This window comes from Pleurodeles waltl, chromosome 7 (genome assembly GCF_031143425.1).
Source record: "Pleurodeles waltl isolate 20211129_DDA chromosome 7, aPleWal1.hap1.20221129, whole genome shotgun sequence".
Lineage (NCBI taxonomy): Eukaryota > Metazoa > Chordata > Amphibia > Caudata > Salamandridae > Pleurodeles > Pleurodeles waltl.
Window position 1 is genome coordinate 1,439,442,905 of NC_090446.1, and position 23,879 is coordinate 1,439,466,783.

General features: G+C 51.0%; 1 protein-coding gene across 1 annotated transcript in view; it reads left to right on the top strand.

Annotated features, from left to right (window-relative positions):
* Positions 1-354: 354 nt before the first annotated feature.
* The window catches only part of LOC138247432 (putative methyltransferase DDB_G0268948), a 114,472-nt gene continuing 90,947 nt past the window's right edge, over positions 355-23,879 (top strand). Inside the window, exon 1 of the mRNA XM_069202063.1 lies at positions 355-465. Coding sequence (XP_069058164.1) covers positions 355-465 — 111 coding nt within the window. The remainder of the gene's footprint in view (positions 466-23,879) is intronic.

Here is a 23,879-nt window from a genome sequence, read left to right on the forward strand (position 1 = left end):
TATAAACCCTTGAGTAATGGTGATACATACACATAGTAGTAGAAGTAGAAAAATAACTTTAGGGCAAGCAGCACTCACTAGTACCACCCTACAATCTGCTTGTCATCCAGGCTGCCAAGAATCCAGTATGTGTGCCACCAGACCTTCATCGACCACCATAGGTGCAGCCACCACTAGAACAATCAATTGGTTGGTGGGAGGGATGTAGTGGTGGAACATGTGGAGAAGTACTGTATTCCAGTATTTCCATCCCAAGGTCCCTGCTGGGATAGTTCTGCTGCTGAGAATAGTTAATGAAGGGAATGTGAAAGTAACATGTTTTTCCATTGTTCCAGGTGGAAAGGTGCTTCAAAAATGGAAACTCGGCTATTTGAAGAAGAGGAACATGCTTCTCTTTACCAGAAATACCGGTTCTCGCTGCCTCCAGAGATAAAGAACCTGGTCCTATCCTACCTGGAAGAAAAAGTAAGAAAGGAGCTCACTGTCTAGAATTGACCATGGGCACCATGCAATATTTTCCTTGCAAATAAATGTACTCATACTATTCACATCTAAAAATTATACCAACATTGTAGTAAATGTTGGTCAGATTAGCAGTTAGTACTGTTTTGCAAATGCCTGATATATTTTTTAAATCTTTCTTTATTGGTTTTTAATATAACAAGACAGACTTAACTGTCTGATCTAATAAGCCTGGGTGTACACTTGGCGGGATCAAAAATACAAATCATACCAAGTCTTATCACACTACTAAAAAATAAAGCAATAACTTAACACATACATTAACACATAAGAGCAGTGCCATAAAAGTTCACTATAGAAAATACTTCCCAATCATTGTCCCCAGCTCCCACGTGCCCGTGATCCATAGCCCCTAATTTCTAAGAACCTTTCTCATCCATCAATTTAGATCCACTTCAAGTACACATAAAATGTGATCAGGGCTAACCATTTCCTATTGTTTGGTTGATACTATGTCTCACTACGCCTTTCTGGTTAGTTCCTCCCAACGGGCATTCCTCTACGAGTGGGTGGTCTATAGCCAATATCATATTGAGCAGCTACCTAGTGATATCAATGATAAGATAAGGCTTTTAGGAGTCAACCAATCATATGAATGGACCCTATACATCATCAAACTGAGAGAGTTTCTCCTGAACTTTTATAAATTCTCCTCTCATGTGCAGCCAGTCAAAAGAGTTCAGTTGACCTTTCTTGTTGTGTAGGTGCATTTAGTGAATACCAACACCTTAATATACAGAGTTTCATGACCATTAAGGCTGTCAACATCCATCTTCTTCAATGAGTAGTAGTGTTATTTATGTCTGAAACGTGATGTAAAATTATTAATTTGACCCATTCAGAAAAAATCATAATAGCATGGTGTTATGTAGTGTGAGCCAAAGCCCCCCTCCCCCGAGTACTGAGCCAAACTCGGGCAGTGCAATAGGATATGAATCAGTTCTCACTCAGGTTCCACACATCTCCAACACCAGGCATGTGACGGAAAACAGACTTTTCCCATTTTATATGTGGTCCAATACTAATTGAGCAAAACCTTAAAATACTTTAAGTTCAACCAGGCCTCCCTTAAATTTCGATCAGGTCCACCCAGTCTTTGTCCATATAGTCAACATGCATTCTGACCTGCCAGTGTGTCCTGATCACCTGTCTAGTGTTATTCGAGTATAGTGAATCAATGAGCATCTTGTAGAGTTTGGGGATTGCACACCTAGAAGTCCCCAACAAATGTATGCATTTGTGCAAGGGCAACTCAGGAAGGACAGGTAGATCCAGACCTAGCTTGCTCACCATGCAGTGTCTCAGTTGATGGTAATGCCGACATGGCAGCATTGTTAAAGTCAATTTTGCAAACACGGGCCCAGATTTATGGTGGCCTTGTGCCATTCCAATGCCACATTAACATCTTTTTTTGCGATAATGTGTGGTTGGAATGGCAAAAAAGCCATGCAAAAGCACTGCACCACTTTGTAACCCCTTGCGCCACATTATGCCTATGCCAGGCATAATGTATGCAAGGGAGGCTTTCCAGCGCTATGGGGAGGGGGTTGGGGGAGGTGTAAAAATGGTGCAAAGGAATCTCTGAGATTCCTTTGCACCGTTTTTATTGGCATTTTTTAACGCCTGCTAAGTGCAGGCATTAAAAAGAGACACCCATTGTGTTCAGTGGGCCTCTAGGTACTTTGCAGGATTAGCGTCAACATTTTTGATGCTAGTCCTGCAAAGCACAGGACTAACGTAAAAAATTATGGGGCTAGTCCCTTTGACTACCTCCATGGTGCGCCTTATTTTAAATACATGGTGGCATTAGGGGGGTGCTAAAGGATGGAAGAAAAGTAGTGCAGCGCCACTTTTCATAAATATGGGCCAAAGTTTCAAAGGGCTTGAACACAGTACGATTATATAGGTCACCTATCACACTGATTACATCTTCTGCTCAGGTACATCCCATTCAACCATATTGGGGCTGTATGATGACTGAATCCGTTCATATCTAGAAGTTTATAAGCATTCCTCTAAACAGACAACATTGCTGTCTGTGTGGGAGAATACTTGGCAGAGGAGAAAGCTTGGGCACTATATAGTGTGCCTAGACCAGGTGGGACTTGTGCCTCAGCTAGCTCTACCAAAACCTATTCGGGTCTTGCCCACCAGAGTTCAGGAAATATCACAACTGTGAGATGAGTGAGGTAGTATATGTACATGTCTGGAAATTGCAGTCTACCTGGTCTTGCTTCTGAATAACGTTTCGCAAGCTTGATCCTGGTCTGCCTGCCTGTCTAGATAATGTCTTTGATCTGTTTGTTCAGTGTTTGAAGCTTATTTTTTGGGATCATAAGCTGTACCATGGTGAAGATGTAATTAATCATTGGAGCTGTTGCAATTTACACAACCTGAGCTTTACCCCATAGGGGGAGATGTAATGAGGACCAATGAAGGAAGTCTTTGTCCATTTGAGCTATTAGTGGATTCAGATTAGCTGATACCATACCCTTTAGCTCTTTGTTAACCAGGATGCCAGGTATTTTAGCTCAGAGGACTTCCATGAGAAGCTGTGATTGTCAGGTGGATGTCGAGTCGGACAACTTGTGATAGGGAGAGCTGCGCTTTTCTACCAGTTAATGCATCAAGACAGGAGAAAAAGGAAAAGGCATTGATTAGGGGCATTAAATGTGGAACTGAATTGTCCAGATCCCTAAGAAAGAGAAGAATGTCATCCTCATAGAGCAGGAGCTTCTTTTGGCCATCCGCCGTCTCTATGCTTTTTATCTTCTCACATTGGCAAATGGTAGCTTGCCAAATTGCAGCTGCAAGCCTCCCTAAAGCTAACAGAAAAATGAGGGGGGGAGAGAGACGGTATCCTTGTCTCATCCCTCTGCATACGGCAAAGGTCTGGGACAGGTGTCCCCCCTCAGTCAATCTGTGAGGTGGGGTCAGAGTAAAGCCATGTGAATTTAACAGGGAAATCCACACCCATGCCAGTTCACTGCAGTGTTCAAAACAAATATTCCCTCTTCAACCTTGTTGAAAGTCTTTTCAGTGTCTAGGGATAACAGTATGTTTTTTTCCATATCATCCTTCACATTTAAAGCAGCCTCATGTGGTTTCTGGTTGAACATCCAGAGATAAAGCCAACCTGCGAGTCATGAATGAGGCTATTTCAAGAAATTCTTATATTTAAGGTACATAAGTAGTGCAATTTCCTTTAATGTCAGATTCCAAATCTGGCCCTCAAAAAACAGTGTGATGGATTGAATGCTTGAATTAATCCCAACCACAGGTGATTGCTTTGGTCTGCTTCTCAATCCAGCGCTTTTAAAATACCATGCCACCTCATTGACTATATAACACAAGCAACCCAGGACTTGTAGGGCGAAAACGGTCCTAGGTTGCTTGTGTTCTAGTTCAGAGAGGAAGTGACCTGACAGTACAGGCTGGAGTGTTCCCATTGGAGCAGGGTCAAGAGTGATTTGTATATTGCTGGGTTAAAACAGGTGGCATGGTGTGCAAAATAGCGGTGGCCTGGGATGTGGCCCGAGCAACTATCAGTAGTTGAGATTAATTCAAGTATTCCATTCATCACTTTTTTATACTTCAAGTGGGACGGGTTTGCCAACGCCTGGGTCCTGTGCACACTGTATACCTGGAACCCAGCTATACCTAGATGATGAGCCCAAACATGGGTATAACTGGTTCTTGTTTGCTTCTGTTCATGTTCAGGGAGTACATGATCTGGCAGTTCAGGCAGGATTGATCCCATTGGAGCAGGGTCAAGATTGATTTGCATATTCAAGGTGTGCACAATAAGTATGGACTGCGGCCCTAAGTAATTACCAGTGGATGACATTAATTCAAGAATTCCATCCATCACGTTTTGTATACTTCAGCATATCCCAAAATACCGTGGAAACCACATCTGGAGAAAAATCATATGAGCTGAGAAGCAGCCTTGTAAGACAGCTGTGCAGGCCTGGGTGTTGAAAACTAAAACTCAATTTTTAGGTCTGGTATTAGTGAAATCTTTTTGATTTTCCTACAATTTTATATATTATATACTTAAACGTGCTATCAGCCAGCTTTCTTTATCCTTCCGTCTGTTGACTTTAGTTCCGTTACTCACATTTTGCTTCCAATTACTGCTGCATACAGCATAGGACAATGGGTCAGCCTACTTCAGCCACTAGCTACCTTCACTTTGAGTGACTGCATTTTGCACTTCCCAAGTGTCAGCGTTTTTTAAAATGTAATTATAACTTTAGTATTGCCTTTGTGTTTAGAGCCTGATGTGACAGCAGGCCACTTTTTCTTCTACAAGCTTTTCATTTTGTTTTTGAGGTCAGGACAGGGAACATTCTAGCTTTATCAGCTCCTTCCTCCTGCTAATGCTGTTATAAATTACTTTTGGAATGCCCTTTGTTTACCTGGCTGCATTTAACAGCATACTCGATTATGTCCATTAGAATATGTTCTTTAGAAAGGTACCCTCATTTTAGAATGCACAAAATGAGGTGCATTTGTAACTGCACTCCTGTAAGTCCTGGTATATATTTGAATTGAGGGCTAGAGTTATACAGTCATAATTTAGTCTTTATATCCTGCTGGTTTGACTTTATAGTTTGCTTTTAGTGTTCTTGTATTCAATGCTCATATAGAAACATGGGGCCCGTTTCACAAATGTAAACTTAGACCAAAAGTCGAAATTTAGACCTAGGGGGTCATTCCGACCCCGGCGGGCGGCGGGCGGCGGGCGGCGGGCTGCGGGCGCCGCCCGCCAGGCAGAAACCTCCAAAAGACCGCACCGCGGTCAAATGACCGCGGGGGTCATAACAACTTTCCCGCTGGGCCGGCGGGCGATCTTCAAAAGATCGCCCGACGGCCCATCGGGAAAGCCCCTGCAAAGAGGAAGCCGGCTCCGAATGGAGCCGGCGGATTTGCAGGGGTGCGACGGGTGCAGTGGAAATCTTTGTGGGGCCCTGTTAGGGGGCCCCTGCACTGCCCATGCCAGTGGCATGGGCAGTGCAGGGGCACCCAGGGGCCCCACGACACCCGTTCCCGGTGAAAACCGCCAGAAACAGGCTGGCGGGAAGGGGGTCGGAATCCCCATGCAGCGCCGCCATGGAGGATTCCCTGGGCCAGGGGTAAACCGGCGGGAAACCGCCGGTTGCCCTTTTCTGACCGCGGCTTTATTGTCGCGGTCAGAATTGCCCATGAAGCACCGCCAGCCTGTTGGCGGTGCTTCTGCGGCCCTCTGCCCTGGCGGTTTCAAACCGCCAGGGTGAGAATGAGGGCCCTAATGTCTTAATTTACTCATAGTGAAGTTAGACTTTTTGTCTAAGTTTAGACTTTTGGTCTAAACTTACACCAAAAGACTAACTTTACTGGGAGTCTTTTGGTATGAACTTAGACTTTTGGTCTAAGTTTACCTTTGTGAATCAGGCCCACATATTATATTACTACTTAAACCTGGGCTGTTTATTCCAATAAAGTAATCTAATCTAGCTATTTAAAAGGCTGGTAGCCAACTGCAGACATATTTAACAAATCCTGTTTCTTACATCTTTCTTTAATTGTTTTTTGTAACTTTATGATCATTAAGTTGTATTAATTGAAGACATGTGTTTAGGAATTTTAACTTGCTAGTATGTTGTTGTGGTGTAGCATACATGCACTTTTCTCAGATGCCATTGCTATCAAGGATAAGGTTGGGATTCCATACAGCAACCTGCTTTCCTTTTAGTTAGGTGCTAGATTGGTTTTGATTGTGTGGGAATTCAGACACAGCTCACATGAAGAATGAAGCCTCGACCCCACAGTCTAATAATCCAGCAATCTAGTCTCCTATAAATAATCAGAACAATTTCAGCAAAAGTAAAACTGGTTTCTGTTACATTCCAAGAACAAGACAGTACTGACAATGACAATTGTTTTAGCTATTGAATATTGACAAGAAGTTTACAACCGTCAGTATCACACAGGAGAGGACCTCAAGGGCAGCAGCAGATATTTACTCAACACACACAAAGAATACTCCACTGATTCTGCCCATATTTTTTATGCTCAGTGTTAGTTTGTGTAAGCATACACACCTGAAATTTGTTCTTTGTGTTAGGAAAACTTTAGCTTATGCTGTCCATTCTGCACAAGTATTATATAATCTATAACCACGGAAGAGGAAGTAGTCAAACAATCTCAAATCACCCAGAATATTTTACAAAAGCACAAAGATTCAATGGTGCATAGAATTAGTTGATGGCCCCAGAAAAATCTGGTCACCTAAGTTCTGTAGTATATACTGTATATGCTGGATGAGGAAGCCTCAACCACATTGTTATGGCATACTTCATCATAGGCAACCCCATACCACCATGAGAGGATGGCACTTTGAGGGTGGACTTGTCCTCAGTGCAAGGAATGTCTTGATATGTAATTCTGGATACTGACGGGATTCCAATTATTATATAAAAAACAAAGAGCTTTAATGATTATTATATAAATATACCTGGAGGAAAATCCAAAGTAAATACAATTAGTAGTGAGTGCCTTGGGTATGATTGAAAGAACAAAATGGAGGAGGAAACTGGGTATAATGGCCCATTCATCCTCGATGATGCGCATATGTTCAAGTGCCACCACTTGGCCAGGTTTTTCCATGAGGGCAAGGTGGATCCCTCCTCCTAGTTCTACCTAGAACATTTACTCAGGGGAAAAGGGATTCCCTTCTGTAGGAAAGTAGCCTATTTCTAGCTTGGTTACCCCCACATTTGTCCTGTTTGTCAGTGTGTTTGAAAGTCTCTACTTGGATTCTACGAACCAGGACCCCAGTAGTTATGCTCTCTCCCTTAAATGTGGTGGTTGCATACTGGTAACCCAGTATTTCACCCACAATTGGCATACTGGTGCCCCCTTACAAGTCCCTAGTATATGGTACTTAGGTACACAGTGCATTGAGGTTCCAGTGGATCCCTATGGGCTGCAGCATATCTTTTGCCACCCATAGGGAGCCCATGCAAAGGCTTCTGCAGGACTGCCATTGCCGTCTGTGTAAAAAGGTGCATGCACCCGTTCACTGGCATTTACACTGTACCAGGTCACTTCTAAGTCACCTCTATAGCAGGCACTTCAGCACTGAGGGCAGGGTGCAAAGTACCTGTGTGTGAGGGCACCCCTGCAGAGTACACCCACGACCTCCAGAACCATTTCCCCGGACTTTGTGAGTGCGGGGATGCCATTTTACACGTGTACTGGACATAGGTCAGTACCTATGTCCAGATACATAATGGTAACTCCAAACATAGGCATGTTTGCTATCAAACATGTTGGAATCATACCCTAAGGCTTTTGCAAGCACTGGTTATATGATTTCATGCACTCTGGGAGCTCCTTAGAGGGCCCCCAGTATTGCCATTCCAGCCTTCTGAGGTTTTCCAGGCAGACACAACTGCTGCCCCCTCTCAGACAGGTTTCTACCCTCCTGTTTCTTGAAAAACTCAAGTCCAGGAAGGCAGAACAAAGGATTTCCTTTGGGAGAGGGGTTTTACACTGTCTTTCTTTGAAAATAGGAGTTACAGGCTTGGGAGGGGTGGCCTCCCCAAGCCACTGGAAATGCTTTGAATGGCACATTTGGTGCCCTACTTACATAATCCAGTCTACACTGGTTCGGGGACCCCCAGTCCCTCCTCTGGCGTGAAATTAAACAAAGGAAAGGGGAGTGACCACCTCCCTGTCCATCACCATCACAGAGGTGGTGCTCAGAGCTCCTCCAGATGGTACCTGGATGTTGCCACTTTGGATTCCAAGTTGGCAGGAAACTCTGGGAGCATCTGAGTGGCCAGTGCCAGCAGGTGACATCAAAGCCCTCCCCTGATAGCTGCTTACCTGTTTAGCTGACCAATCCCCCATTCAGGGCTATTTAGGGTCTCTCCTTTGGGTGGTTCTTCGGATTCGGATTGCAAGACTCCAGCAAGAATCCTCTGCATCCTCCACTTCAACTTCTCACTGAAGAAACTGCATCTGGAGCCTCCAGGAACTCTACAAACAGCAACAAAGAACCAAGGTGACTTCTGCAGCATTGTATCTTCAGCTCCTGCCAGCAACTGCAACTGTTTCCCGGTTGTGCATCCTCAGAGGACAGCCTGTCTTCAGCCTGCACCAGAAGAGCAAAGGAATCTTCCTTGGGGTGAAGGAGTCACTCCCCTGCTTCAGCAGGTACCTACTGCAACAACAACTGGCTGAATGAATCCCCCTCACCTGATGAGTGGCGTGGGTCCTGCATCACGGGTGGTGGACTGAAGTGGTCCTGACGGTCCTGATGTCCAACTATCTAACTTTGGTGGAGGTAAGAGCGTGCCTCCCCACGGAAGACAGTACCCCTGCGCACCGCATGTTTTGCAGTTGCCAAGGCTTGTTGGCATCCTTCCACGAAGTTCTTTATGCACCGTGCAGCTCTGACCACCCCCCCAGCACTCTGTCCCGCACTGCACATCTTCCTGAGTGGTTCTCAGGTGGCATGGGGGCCTTTGTCGGAGTGCTGCATCCGCCTCCATTTGCACCTTCTTTGTCCCCGTGCTGTGGGACTCCTGTGGGGAGACTGTCTGGTCTTCTGTGGGCTCTCTGAATTGCTGAGAGTCCTGTCCACCTCCTGAGTAGAGTCCACCAGGTCCCTCCAGGTACTGGGCAGCGCCATTTTCCGCTAACCACAAGCTTTGCATGTAACAAGGCTTGTTGGCAGACTCCAGCAATGCAAATCAGACTGCAATCCTCTATCTGGCGTGGGACATCATCTGCATCAACGAGAAACCCGACTCCATCTTCTTGGGTGCAGTACTGACTGTTCTTCACCGGTGGTTCTTCTTTTGCACCTTCAACTGGGTTAGCAGGGGCACCTGTTCTCCCTGAACCCTTCTGTGCTTCTTGGACATGGTCCCCTTCTTCCACAGGCCCTCAGGTCCAGAAATCCACTGTTGGTGTCTTGCAGTCTCTTCTGGTTCTTGCATAATCGTCTTTCTTGTGTTTCTGTGTGTTCTGGGAAAGTTACTGTGTTTTACCCCTGCTTTCCTGGGCACTAGGGTGGGTTCCAGTACTTACCTGTGGTGTTTTCTAGTACTCCCAGCGACCTTCTACACACTACACTTGCCTAGGTGGGAAACCGACATTTGCATTCCACTTTCTTAGTATATGGTTTGTGTTTCCCCTAGGCAATTTTTTTAAACTATTGTGATTTTCACTAATTGCACTGTTTTATAACAGTTTTTATGCCTATTTCTGCATACTAGTGTACATAATTTGTTTATGACTTACCTCCTAAGGGAGTATAGTCTTTATGGTATTTTTGGCATTTGTGTCACCAAAATAAAGTACCTTTATTTTTGTAACACTAAGGGGGTGATTCTAACCCTGGCGGTCGGTGATAATGCGGCGGCCAACCCGCCAACAGGCTGGCGGTCCAAAAAATGGTATTCTGACCCTGGCGGTCACCGCCAACAGAGGCCGCCACTTTAACACTCCGACCGTCACGGCGGGACAGACAAACAGCGCAGCGGTCACCGCCAACAGGCAGGCGGCAGACAATGTACCGCCCACACTATCATAACTCACCAATCCGCCACCTTTTCCGGGGCGGGAGCCCCGCCGATAAAAACACGGCGGAAACAGACTACGAACGGGAAAACGCTCACCACTACGCACTCTACGAGGAAGGAGGACAGCATGGAACCCGAATTAAACATCATACCTGCTCTCGTCTACCTTCTCATCTACCACGAGTACGAGCTCCGCCGCAGACGACAACGGCGAGTACTGCACCTACGACACAGGGGAGGGGGGAGGAGGAAAGGTTACGGGCACACACATATGCGACCCCCCCCAATATGTACACACCAATGCAGAGCAACAAGTCACAGTGACACCACCCAAACCCCCCTGAAAAATGCTATGACAAAATACAATTTTGAATAAATATTTATGTACAAAAAAGCTCCTGAAAATTATTGTCCAACCATAAAAAATATTTACATTGAAAATTATTATATACACATCAGTGTATAACTGAAGTAACAAGTCCTGCACATGCTACGATTTGAACATGTCCGTAGGCCAAACTTTTTCGAAACAAGGGCAAAGCCCACACAGGAGACCTGAGTCCTTTGGAGAGAACACTGCAGGGGCATCCGATGTAAAAAATACAGGCACCTCAGGGGGAAGGGAAGGGGGGAGCACCACAGCCACATGAGTCCATGACGCCAGATCCACGAAGAGCCACCATGCCCACTGTAACATCCAGGGGAGTGCAAAGCCACAGTCTCTCAATGTCTCTACAGTGGGTGGGCTGCCCACTGTAACATCCAGGGGAGTGCAAAGCCACAGTCTCTCAATGTCTCTACAGTGGGTGGGCTGCCCACTGTACCATCCTGGGGAGTGCAAAGCCACAGTCTCTCAATGTCTCTACAGTGGGTGGGCTGCCCACAGTACCATCCAGGGGAGTGCAAAGCCACAGTCCATCAGGTGGATTACAGTCTCCACTGGTCAAGGAGGAGGCATGGTGGCCACAGTGAACCATAAACAGGGCTTGACAGGAAGGGCCCAGCGGAGCGGTGCTTGACAGGAAGGGCCCAGCGGAGCGGTGCTTGAGAGGAAGGGCCCAGCGGAGCGGTGCTTGAGACGGCGGGGCCCAGCGGAGCGGTGCTTGAGAGGAAGGGCCCAGCGGAGCGGTGCTTGAGAGGAAGGGCCCAGCGGAGCGGTGCTTGAGAGGAAGGGCCAAGCGGAGCGGTGCTTGACAGGAAGGGCCCAGCGGAGCGGTGCTTGAGACGGCGGGGCCCAGCGGAGCGGTGCTTGAGAGGAAGGGCCCAGTGGAGCGGTGCTTGAGAGGAAGGGCCCAGCGGAGCGGTGCTTGAGAGGAAGGGCCCAGCGGAGCGGTGCTTGACAGGAAGGGCCCAGCGGAGCGGTGCTTGAGATGAAGGGCCCAGCGGAGCGGTGCTTGAGAGGAAGGGCCCAGCGGAGCGGTGCTTGAGAGGAAGGGCCCAGCGGAGCGGTGCTTGACAGGAAGGGCCCAGCGGAGCGGTGCTTGAGACGGCGGGGCCCAGCGGAGCGGTGCTTGAGACGGCGGGGCCCAGCGGAGCGGTGCTTGAGAGGAAGGGCCCAGCAGAGCGGTGCTTGAGATGAAGGGCCCAGCGGAGCGGTGCTTGAGAGGAAGGGCTCAGCGGAGCGGTGCTTGAGACGGCGGGGCCCAGCGGAGCGGTGCTTGAGATGAAGGGCCCAGCGGAGCGGTGCTTGAGAGGAAGGGCCCAGCGGAGCGGTGCTTGACAGGAAGGGCCCAGCGGAGCGGTGCTTGAGATGAAGGGCCCAGCGGAGCGGTGCTTGAGAGGAAGGGCCCAGCGGAGCGGTGCTTGAGAGGAAGGGCCCAGCGGAGCGGTGCTTGACAGGAAGGGCCCAGCGGAGCGGTGCTTGAGACGGCGGGGCCCAGCGGAGCGGTGCTTGAGAGGAAGGGCCCAGCGGAGCGGTGCTTGAGATGGCGGGGCCCAGCGGAGCGGTGCTTGAGACGGCGGGGCCCAGCGGAGCGGTGCTTGAGAGGAAGGGCCCAGCGGAGCGGTGCTTGAGATGAAGGGCCCAGCGGAGCAGTGCTTGAGAGGAAGGGCCCAGCGGAGCGGTGCTTGAGACGGCGGGGCCCAGCGGAGCGGTGCTTGAGATGAAGGGCCCAGCGGAGCGGTGCTTGAGAGGAAGGGCCCAGCGGAGCGGTGCTTGAGACGGCGGGGCCCAGCGGAGCGGTGCTTGAGAGGAAGGGCCCAGCGGAGCGGTGCTTGAGATGAAGGGCCCAGCGTAGCGGTGCTTGACAGGAAGGGCCCAGCGGAGCGGTGCTTGAGACGGCGGGGCCCAGCGGAGCGGTGCTTGAGAGGAAGGGCCCAGCGGAGCGGTGCTTGAGAGGAAGGGCCCAGCGGAGCGGTGCTTGAGAGGAAGGGCCCAGCGGAGCGGTGCTTGAGAGGAAGGGCCCAGCGGAGCGGTGCTTGACAGGAAGGGCCCAGCGGAGCGGTGCTTGAGATGAAGGGCCCAGCGGAGCGGTGCTTGAGAGGAAGGGCCCAGCGGAGCGGTGCTTGAGAGGAAGGGCCCAGCGGAGCGGTGCTTGACAGGAAGGGCCCAGCGGAGCGGTGCTTGAGACGGCGGGGCCCAGCGGAGCGGTGCTTGAGAGGAAGGGCCCAGCGGAGCGGTGCTTGAGACGGCGGGGCCCAGCGGAGCGGTGCTTGAGACGGCGGGGCCCAGCGGAGCGGTGCTTGAGAGGAAGGGCCCAGCGGAGCAGTGCTTGAGATGAAGGGCCCAGCGGAGCGGTGCTTGAGAGGAAGGGCCCAGCGGAGCAGTGCTTGAGACGGCGGGGCCCAGAGGAGCAGTGCTTGAGATGAAGGGCCCAGCGGAGCGGTGCTTGAGAGGAAGGGCCCAGCGGAGCGGTGCTTGAGACGGCGGGGCCCAGCGGAGCGGTGCTTGAGAGGAAGGGCCCAGCGGAGCGGTGCTTGAGATGAAGGGCCCTGTTCAGCGGTGCCTATCTTCACGGCGGGGCCCTGTTCAGCGGTGCTCTTCTGCACGGCGGGCCCTGTTCAGCGGTGCCTATCTTCACGGCGGGGCCCTGTTCAGCGGTGCTCTTCTGCACGGCGGGCCCTGTTCAGCGGTGCCTATCCTTGCGGCGGGGCCCTGTTCAGCGGTGCTCTTCTGCACGGCGGGCCCTGTTCAGCGGTGCCTATCTTCACGGCGGGGCCCTGTTCAGCGGTGCTCTTCTGCACGGCGGGCCCTGTTCAGCGGTGCCTATCTTCACGGCGGGCCCTGTTCAGCGGTGCCTATCTTCACGGCGGGCCCTGTTCAGCGGTGCCTATCTTCACGGCGGGGCCCTGTTCAGCGGTGCCTATCTAGTAGGTCAAGGGAGCCAGACCTGTGCTGGACTCCCTGCTCAGTCGCCCTCGGACCGTGACGTTTCTGGACCCTTCGGGGACGGAGTCCTGGGCTCTTTAGTGTCCTCCTTCCCAGCTGGGATGTGAGATGTGGGGCCCACCTGCTCCGCGCTCCTGCTGCCCTTCCGCTCCTTAGATGGGGCTCTCGGGCCCTTGCCTCCCCTAGACGTTGTGGCTGGTGAAGTGGGCGCACATTGCTCCTTGGGGGCAGCCGTGTCAGTCCTCGCACGGCGGCCCTTGTTTTTGCAGGTCCTCTTGCAGGGGGGGGGCTGGATGTGTCCTTGCTGCCGATCGAAGTGTCACTGCTGGCAAAGGGTGGACTCCAGTACCCATGCACAACAGTGACACTCGAAGCTGGGCTGGTGGTGGCTGCGGTGCTCTTGGGACTCTTTGCAGATGGAGGGGGTAGGTCATCGGAGGGAAAGAGGTTAAGATTAGACAGGAATTTTTTTTTAGGGCCAAGGTAAAGGGTAGGAGAAGTGGTGATGGGAGTGGAGGAAGAGGATGTGGTTGTAGGAGAGTCAGGTGTGCTGTCTTTGGGTGAAGGTGCTGGTGCTGTAGGCTGTCGTGAGGTGGATGGCTGTTGGGTGGGTGGCTGCCTGCGTTTGTGTGTCTTGGAAGAGGGGGTGACAGACACAGTGGGAGAGGACACAGGGGACGTGTAAATGGCAGTGGGGGTGGTGACTGCACGAGTGTGGACTGTAGTGGAGGGTGAGGTGGTGATGGAAGCACTGGCTGATGTTGGGGTGCATGCAGGTGTGAGTGTAGACGTCACAGGGAGGGAGGAGGGAGACGAGGAGGAGGGGGACACAGAGGTGGTAGTGACTGCTGGAATGTTTGCATCTGGGTGTTGCTTGGGTGAGTGTTTGTGGGATCTGTGGTGCTTGTGTCTGGATGAGCTGCTCTTGGGTGTTGATGTGTGTGCAGGCTGGTCTGATGGTGTGGATGGGATAGGCTGAGGAACAGGAGACAGAGACAGGCTGGAGGCAGTCAGAAGAGGGAGGCTGGAAACAGGGACAATGGCTGCCGTCAGTGCTGAGGCCAGAGCAGTGAACGATCGTTGATGGGCAGCCTGACCCGAATGAATGCCCTCCAGGTACGCATTGCTCTGTTGAACCTCCCTTTGCACCCCCTGGATGGCATTCAAAAGGGTAGTCTGCCCAACAATGAGCGTCCTCACCAGGTCAATGAGCTCCGCACTGAGGGCAGCAGGGGTGACAGGGGCAGGGGCTGAGGTGCCTGGGGCGAAGGAGACACCCGCCTTCCTGGGCGAGCGGGCACGGAGCGTAGGCTGAGGGGCTGCTGGGAGGGCGGGGCTGGTGAGCTGGGTGGCGGCTGTACCTGTAGAGGCGGGGGGCCCGGATGTTGCCACCACCGCTAGGGAGCACCCATCCGAGGACGTGTCTGTGTCGGTTGTCTCACCACCGGTCCCCGTTGTGGGGCTCCCCTCGCCCTCCGGATCACTGGTGCCCTCGGTGTCTGTTCCTGGGCCCACCGGGGCCTTGTGACCTGCAGCTCCCTCGTGCTCCGATGCAAAATCTCCTCCGCCTGATGATGCTAATGCACACATGCCGAAGAAGATGAAGAAAAAGGGTGGGGGGAGAAAAAAAGAAGACCAGGTTGAGTGCATGCAATGTCAACACCGTTGGCGGAGAGGACAGACACAGGAGCCTCATGCACTAAGCCACGCGTTCGGGGTACACTACTCAGTACTACTGACTAGGACAACAGGTCAAGAGACGTCTAACGCGCACATGGGTGATGCTGGACCATCAATGGCTGTACTTGTCACCCTACAGAGGTGGGGGCCGGGGGCACAGGGCCATGCCTAAGGGAGAGGACTACACTACAGAAAGCGCCCTGGCCTAATGTCACCCACAGCCCTCCTCCCCCACCCAGACGCCTACACTGCGCAGAAAGATAGGAGAATGTGCAGATACTCACCCCCTTGTGTCTGCTGTGATGTCTTAAAGCGCCCATCCAACTCCGGGTAGGCCACCGCCAGGATCCGGGACATCAGGGGGGTCATGGTGCGACTGGCACCCCTCCTAGGTTGGGAGGCCATCCCCAGCAGTGATTCAGCGGTCTTCCTTGTTCCGCGGCGGATGTCCTCCCACCTCTTGCGTCAGTGGGTGCCCCGTCTGTAGTGGACCCCCAGGGTCCGGACTTCCTTGGCGATGGCACGCCAAATATCGATTTTCAGATGGGCGCTGACCTATTTGACATGTACAGGGTGGAAAGGAAACAATCATCAATGACCTGCATGTTAGATGTGAATGCCCCCCCCCCCACCAACTTTGCTATATGGCACATGCTCTCATCTGTCGTGCGTTGCACTCCTCATTCGCCCCCCACCCCACCAACTTACATCCACCCCACTCCACACATTCCATGTGCACCCAGTGTACTCACCTGTTGGTCTGGAGGACCGTAGAGTAGCGCATACTGGGGGAGGACCCCATCCACGAGCTTCTCTAACTCGTCAGAGGTGAAGGCAGGGGCCCTTTCCCCAGTCGCAGCAGCCATTGTATCTCCCAGAACGAGGTCACAGCAGCACTTGCAGTATAGGTCCTCTCCTGTGGATGATCAGGTCTCGAGTGATTAATCAGATAGAAAATGGCGGTCACGCCCGCGGCGGTGCGTACCGCGGCGGTGCGTACCTTGACCGCCGGCGCATATCGTCATTGGCTCCTGAAACCCATAGGCTTCTATGTTAACCAATGCGGCTTCGTATAGCGGTCTTCGACCGCCTACCGCCACGGTGTGCCACGCCAGCGCAGTGACTTCACATCCCATTGTCCCACTTCACAGGTCAGGCAGCCGCCATTTCAAGGGCCCACATGGCATAATTTCAACTGCGTCACACAGGCCTAGGCCTTGCATTGCCACACATACAAGCATAGCAATCCATACATTATCGTGTACTGTGCAAACTGTGGTGAATGTACCTGTGAGTTGATTGACTCTGTGCTCCATGTTGTCCTTCCTAGGCACCGTCCGCTGGGACTTGCAAGGAGAATGAGGAATCCTCGCGTGTACCGTCCGCTGGTGGACCTGTCGACAATGGAAGAACGCCATATTATACTACGCTACCAACTTGACCGAGCCACTATCCATGAACTGTGTGCCCAGCTGGAGCCTGCCCTGGTGTCCCCCATCCGCCAACCCACAGGCATCCCCCCTCTAGTGCAGGTTCTGTCAGTCCTCCATTTTTTTGCAAGTGGCTCATTCCAGACAACAGTGGCCATGTCATCTGGAATGTCTCAGCCTATGTTTTCCAAACTTTTGTCCAGAGTGTTGTCTGCCCTGATGAAACTCATGCGGAGCTACATCATTTTCCCAGAGGAGGGTGATTTGCCAACAGTGAAGGGTGATTTTTATGCCCTTGGACATATCCCCAACATCATTGGTGCCATTGATGGGACCCATGTGGCTTTGGTGCCCCCAAAAGACGATGAGCAGGTGTACAGAAACAGAAAGAATTATCATTCGATGAATGTCCAGGTGGTCTGTTTGGCAGACCAGTACATCTCCCATGTAAATGCCAAGTTCCCTGGGTCAGTGCATGACGCGTATGTTATGCGAAATAGCAGCATCCCCTATGTGATGGAGCAGCTACAGAGACAACGTGTGTGGCTAATAGGTGACTCTGGTTACCCCAACCTGCCTTGGCTATTGACCCCAGTGAGGAATCCCCGGACAAGGGCAGAGGAACGGTACAATGAGGCCCATGGGCGAACTAGGAGGATCATAGAAAGGACCTTTGGCCTCCTGAAGGCCAGGTTTAGGTGTCTACATATGACAGGGGGATCCCTGATGTACTCGCCAAAGAAGGTGTGCCATATCATCGTGGCCTGCTGTATGCTTCACAATCTGGCATTGCGACATCAGGTTCCTTTCCTGCAGGAGGATGGTGCAGATGGTGGTGTTGAAGCAGCTGTGGATCCTGCGGAGAGTGAAGAGGAGGAAGACTCAGAGGACGACACAGACAACAGGGACAGAGTCATAGAACAGTATTTTCAGTAGCAGAGAGGTAAGAATCACCCATGCCATTTTACATTTCCTGAAAGCCTCCTGCATCTCCACTTTGTCTATTTCCCCCCAGTTCTGTTAAACTGATGTTTTGTTTTCCCTTCTCTTTTCAGTGCTGTATGACCCAGTGCGTGACTTCTGCTTGGTTAGCCATTGGACTAATGCTAATTGACCTCGGTATGTGTTCAGCACAAAGTTGGCAGAACGTATTTGATATGTAATGTGTTATACATTTGTAAATAATACAGGCTGGCTCCTGATTGGATTAAGTGCAATGAGTGATTTATTCTTAGTGCAAGGAAATGGTACAAGAAAGTAAAACGGTGATGGGCGGGGGTGGAGTAATGTCCATGGTGGAGTCCAGTTCTCAGTCTCACAGGTGCATTGTCCTTATGCCTGTGGAAGGATGGAGCAGGGGCAGTTCAAGGTTTGACAGGGTGGCAATGTGGGACAGTGGGATGACTTCAGGGGGTATCTCATGCTGGCGGGGGTCTTGACATCCTACTCTGTCGGCTTTTTGGATCTCAGGCTCCTCTTGCGGGGAGGTTGTTGTTCAGCAGGAGGTGGGGTTCTGGTGGGCTGTCGTTGTGGTGGGGCCTCCTGTCCACTAGCGCCGGCGGAGGTGGTAGGCTGTTCTTGGTCCGGGCTAGTGACAGGGGCCCTGTGTGATGCCACATGGTCCCGAAACGTGTCCTCCAAACGGTTCAGGGCCTGGACAATGCTCCCCATGGCGTTAGAAATGTTGTTGAGGTGGTCGCTGAACCCCATGTAGCGTTCCTCCTGCTGTGCCTGGATCTCCTGGAACCTGGCCAGTACCGTCGCCATCGTCTCTTGTGAGTGGTGGTAGGCTGCCATGATGGTGGTGAGGGCCTCTTGGAGAGTGGGTTCCCTGGGCCTCTCCTCCCCCCCCTGTCGCACAGCAGCCCTCCGAGTTGCCCGGTTTCCCCCGGCCTCTGTCCCCTGGACGGTGTGCCCACTACCACTGCCCCCAGGTCCCTGTTGTTGTTGGGGTGGTGGGTTAGCCTGGGTGCCCTGTAGTGGCAGACACACCCCTGATTGACCTGTCCTAGAGACAGAGGCATGGGCCCGCTGGGTGGGAGCTGTGCTGTTGTTCCCAGAGGGGGTTGGGTCTGGTGTGGCCTGTGTCTGGGTGAGGGGAACCGACTGTCCAGAGGTCCCCGATGGTCCGGGCTGGTTATCAGATTCCAGGTCGACAGAGCTGCTGTCATCACTGGTGGCCTGTTCCGGGGGTGGTATGGACATTTCTGGACCCTCCTGACCGGTGTGTTGTCGTTCTGGTCCTGCATGGGGTAAGAGAGTATGGTTATTGTTTCTGTGTGTGCAATTGCGTGCGATTTATGGGTGCCCTTGTCCCCCAGTGCTGGCATTCCCTTGGGGGAGGTGTTGTGAGGGTGGTTTGTGGGGGGCGGGGGAGATGGGTATGTGCAGTGGTCATGCTTAGGTGATGGGTGTCCATAGTTATTGGTGGCATGCAGGGGTTGGTTTGGGGTGGGTTGTGCTGGAGAGACATTCTCAGGGAGGTTTTTGTGATGTAGGGTTGGGGGTGATGGTGGGGGTGTGGGTTAGCATGCTGGGGGGGGTGGAGTAGTTGAGCTTGCACTTACCAGAGTCCATTCCTCCGGGTACTCCAGCGAGGCCATCAGGATGCAGGATGTTTAGCACCTCTTGCTCCCAGGATGTGAATTGGGGTGGAGTGGGTGGTGGTTCCCCGCCAGTCTTCTGCACTGCGATGTTGTGTCGGGAGACCATCGAGCGCACCTTCCCCCGTAGGTCGTTCCACCGTTTGCGTATGTCCTCACGATTCCTGGGATGCTGTCCCACCGCGTTGACCCTGTCCACGATCCGCTGCCATAGCTCCGCCTTCCTGGCTATGGTGGTGTGCTGCACCTGTGAGCCGAAGAGCTGCGGTTCGACTCGTATGATCTCCTCCACCATGACCCGGAGTTCTTGGTCCGAAAAGCGTGGGTGCCTTTGGGGTGCCATGGGGTGGTGTGTATGAGGTGTGGGGTGGTGTATGTGCTGATGAGTGTGTTGGTGTATGGTGCTATGTGCTTCTATGTGGTGTTTGTGATGGTGTAGTGTGCCTCTGTGTGATGTCGCTCTCTATTGTGATATGTCTCTCCCTCTCCTCCGTCTCAGATTTTTGGTCGTAGGGGTTTGTGGGTGATGTGGGTGGGTGTTTTATATTGTAATGGGTGTGTGGGAGTGGTATGTGTATGTGTTTCAGGTGTGTGCCTTTCGCATTGTCCAATGTGGCTGTGTTTTGTAAAGGTGTGTGTATTTTGACCGCGGCGGTGTGTACCACCAATGGACTACCGCGTTTGAAAGACCGACGTGTGGATTTGCGGGTCGTAATGGCATGGGCGTATTTCTGTTGGCGTGGCGGTGGAGGTTTGGTCATCTCCAATTTACCGCTGGCCGCTGATGTGGCGGGATGCAGTGGAGGTCGGATTTTTGGAGGTTTGGCAGTTGTGGGTCAGAATGTCCGTGGCGGCTAACCGCGGCCGCGGCGGTATTGTGGCGGGCTTCTGACCGGCGGTAAGCGCCTTTTACCGCCGAGGTCAGAATCACCCCCTAAGTATTTTCTTTCATGTGTGTGAGTACTGTGTGACTACAGTGATATTGCATGAACTTTGCATGTTTCCTAGATACAGCTACACTACCTCTAGAGAGCCTGGCTTCTAGACACTGCCTACATGTCACTAATAAGGGATAACTGGACCTGGTAGAAGGTGTAAGTACCATATGTACCCCCTACAAACCAGGCCAGCCTCCTACGCCTTCCTCTACAAAGAGTATTATTGAACTTCAGCTATGAGTCAATAAAGCACCCTGATCGGGGCGGGGGGGCACCCTCTGTGATCACATATTGTTCAAAAGGTGTGCTAAGTTATTTCACCTAATGTGCCTTACATTAGCCATTATGGTGATACCAGCATGTTAGTAATCCTTCCTAAATTTCTCTTCACTATCCAAAAGCATAACGAGGGGTAATTGTGCAAATGGGAGAGTAAATTTTCTTTATTATTGATGAAATTGGCCCTGTCTGCATGGTCATTCCCAAAGGTTTTGCCTTCACCCTCCTGTTTCTTCACCCAGCTAATCAGTGCTAAAGTGTTTGGGCTCTGTCCTAAAACATTGGCTTACACCCAATTGGCATATTTAATTTATTTGTAAGTCCCTAATAAAGTTGTGCTGCATGCACACATTGCCTGTCATGTAAATGCTACTAGTGGGACTGCAGCATTAATTCTTCCACCCCCATAAGTAGCCATTTAAACATGTCCTAGGCCTGCCATTGCAGCCTGTGCACGCAGTTTGAGCTGTCATTTAAACTTGGTAAAGTGAACCTTTTCCCATGCCTAAATCTTCCTTTTAGTACAAAGTTTCCCATAAGGTATGCCCTAAACAGACAATAGGGCAGGGTGCAATGTATTTGAAAAGGTGGCCATATCTGTTTAACTTATACATGTCCTGGAAGAGGGAAACTCTTACACTTGCTTTTCACTACTTCAAAACTTGCCCCCCCCAAAGGATAACATTAGGTTAGCTTAATACCCTTAATAAGTGGTTGGAAGTGGGTAGGAATGTCAATTTCAGTAGCTAAAGAATTTTAAACCCTTTTTAATGGCAAAGTTGGATTTCAAGTCACAGTTCTGACAATTCCACTTATAGAAAGTTCATGGTGCCATTGGCCAAATGCTTGGAATACTATACCCTCCCAAAGCCCTCTCAATCCGGATTCTGAGCCAACCACAGCACAGAGACAGTCCTGATCACAGCCACCGACAACATCAGGGCCCTCCTATACTATGGCAAAACAGCAGCCCTCAAGCTCCTGGACCTGCCAGTCACCATCAACACCGTCTCCCACCACATCTTGAGCAATAGACTCCACTAAATAGGAATCAAGGGAGATGTCCTCAAATGGCTCACCTCATACCTCACCAGAAGAACCCAGAGAATCTACCTCCCACCAGTCACCGCGGAACGCAAAGAGATCATCTGCAGTGTTCCACAAGGATCACTCCTCAGCCCCACCCTCTTCAAAAGGTAGATGACCCCCCCCCCACCGGCCAATATCATTAGATCCTATGGACTTAACATTATCTCCTATGCCGTTGACACCCAGCTGATCCTCTCACTGTCAGAACTAATTTCCACAGTTGTATGGTGAACGTCACTGAGTGGATGAAGGACAACTGTCTCAAGCTCAGTACGGACAAGACAGAAGTCCTCATCTTTGGGAACAACACCTCGCCATGGAACAACACTTGGTGGCCTGCTGAAGCCAGCCATTCCCCAGCCCTTAAAGACCACACCCACAACCTTAGCATCATCTTGGACAGCAAGTTGTGTATGCAGAAACAGGTGAATGAAGTCTCGCCCACCTCCTTCCACACCCTACACATGCTCCGTAAGATCTGCATTTGGCTGCCAATCGACACCAGAAGGACTGTCACTGAAGCCCTCTTCACCAGCAGGCTGGACTACGGTAACAGTATTACGTAGGAATCACTGCACGCCTCCTGAAGAGGCTACAGACAATACAAAAATCAGTAGCAAGACGTATCTCCGACACACCCAGATGGACTCACATCAACCTGCACCTCAAGGACCTACACTGGCTCTTGATCCAGAAGAGATGCCAGTTCAAGATGCTGACCCATGCATACAAAGCCCTGCATAATGAAGGACGAGCATACATCAAGAAACAAATGACAACCTCGGATTCACCAATCCAACAGGGAGGACGATCCTTTCACCTGGCAGTCAAAGCCTAAATTGACCTCCCCCTGCACCTCAGGAATGCAACATCTCTCAAGGAATTCAGGAAAGGACTCAAAACATGGCTGTTCAAATGAACAGAGCACTGGGTAGCAGCTGGCAACTCCAGCTCCTTGAGACTCTCATGGGTGATTTGCTGTGTTTTATAAATCCTGACTGATTAATTGATTTGGTGCCTGCAGTCTGCATCCTGGGTCCATGACTATGTGTAGCTGGCATTTGGTCGTTATGTTTTGCTACCAGACAGTCCCATTGATTTGGTGTCTGCCTTCTGTGTCCTGGATCACATTACTAGGTGTAGTTTGCAGTAGCTTTTGGTGTATTGCTCTCAGACAGTGAGATAAAGAGGAATAGGTGTTGGCAGGATGGGCTATCTCTGACACGAGGAGAGGGAGGAGCTGTCACCTAGTGGGCTTGCACATCACAAAGCCTCTGCCTGAGCTCACTCACAAAGTGTTGGACAATAGTCAAACTGAGGTTAGGGCAGGGAGACAGGAAATTCCAAACATCCATGGGGGTGGAAACCTCCAGAACCTTCTACTTATTCAAAGTGGGCACCAGGTATCAAATAATGGATCATCAGACCCAAGTCTTCAGTGCACCTTTAGAACTGTGGAAGACTCAACAGGGCTCCTATACTGCTCTGCAAGAAGAACTGCTACTCTGTTGCCCTGCTACCCTACTGCCCTGCTGCCCGAGTGAAAGGACTGGACCTACATCTTGATCACAGGGCCACCAGATTGACTCCAAGGGACAGTTGCCTAGCCTCCTGATCAGAGCATCTGGCAGAGAAGGGTCCAAGCACCTTGAACCCAGCACCTTAAGTCTGACTGCTGTGAGTCCTACCCCCAAGGTGGTGCAACCCTAGTCCTGGACCCCTGAAAGAGGGCCTGAACTTGCTCTGCTAGTCCAGCTGTGGTCCCCTTCAAAACTGCAGCAGTGTTATTCATCCCAGGCGGCATGCCTCGCATCATATTCTGCAGCCTCCCAGGAGCCATTGCTGCCGACTCATCCTTGATGCAGGCCTTCCATCGCAAGCCCTTTGTCAATGGCATCCTCAATGACTATGCAGGACCTTGCATTGTAGCCCCACAGCTTGTTTGGATCCGCCGGTGTGCAGCACATCTTCAAAGCAGGACTTCCCATTGCAAATCCCTCTTTGACGGCATCTTCAATTACAATGCAAGACTCTGCGTCACAGCCTTGCAGCTCCTTGGATCTGCTGCTGTGAGACTCATCCTTCTATAATTATTACCTTAACACCTCTAACTTAGACTTGTATGATTTTTGTGACAAACACAGCTCCTGTAATCCGTTGGACTGTAGCATGCTTCGAATATGGGTTGGGACTTTTAATCTTCATCTAGGTATGGACCTGAAGGGCTCATACAGACAACCTCTTTGTCACAGTAAATTACTTTACAGTAAGGCTTGATCTCGGCAAACGGAGAAAAACCTGAGACACTTCTCTAATGCAATTTGCATAGGGAAAAAATATAATAAACATACAATCAAGCCATGTTATTCGATTATACCAATATACCAAGAAAGACATTTTACAATTCAATTCATGACAGTACATAGAAAACG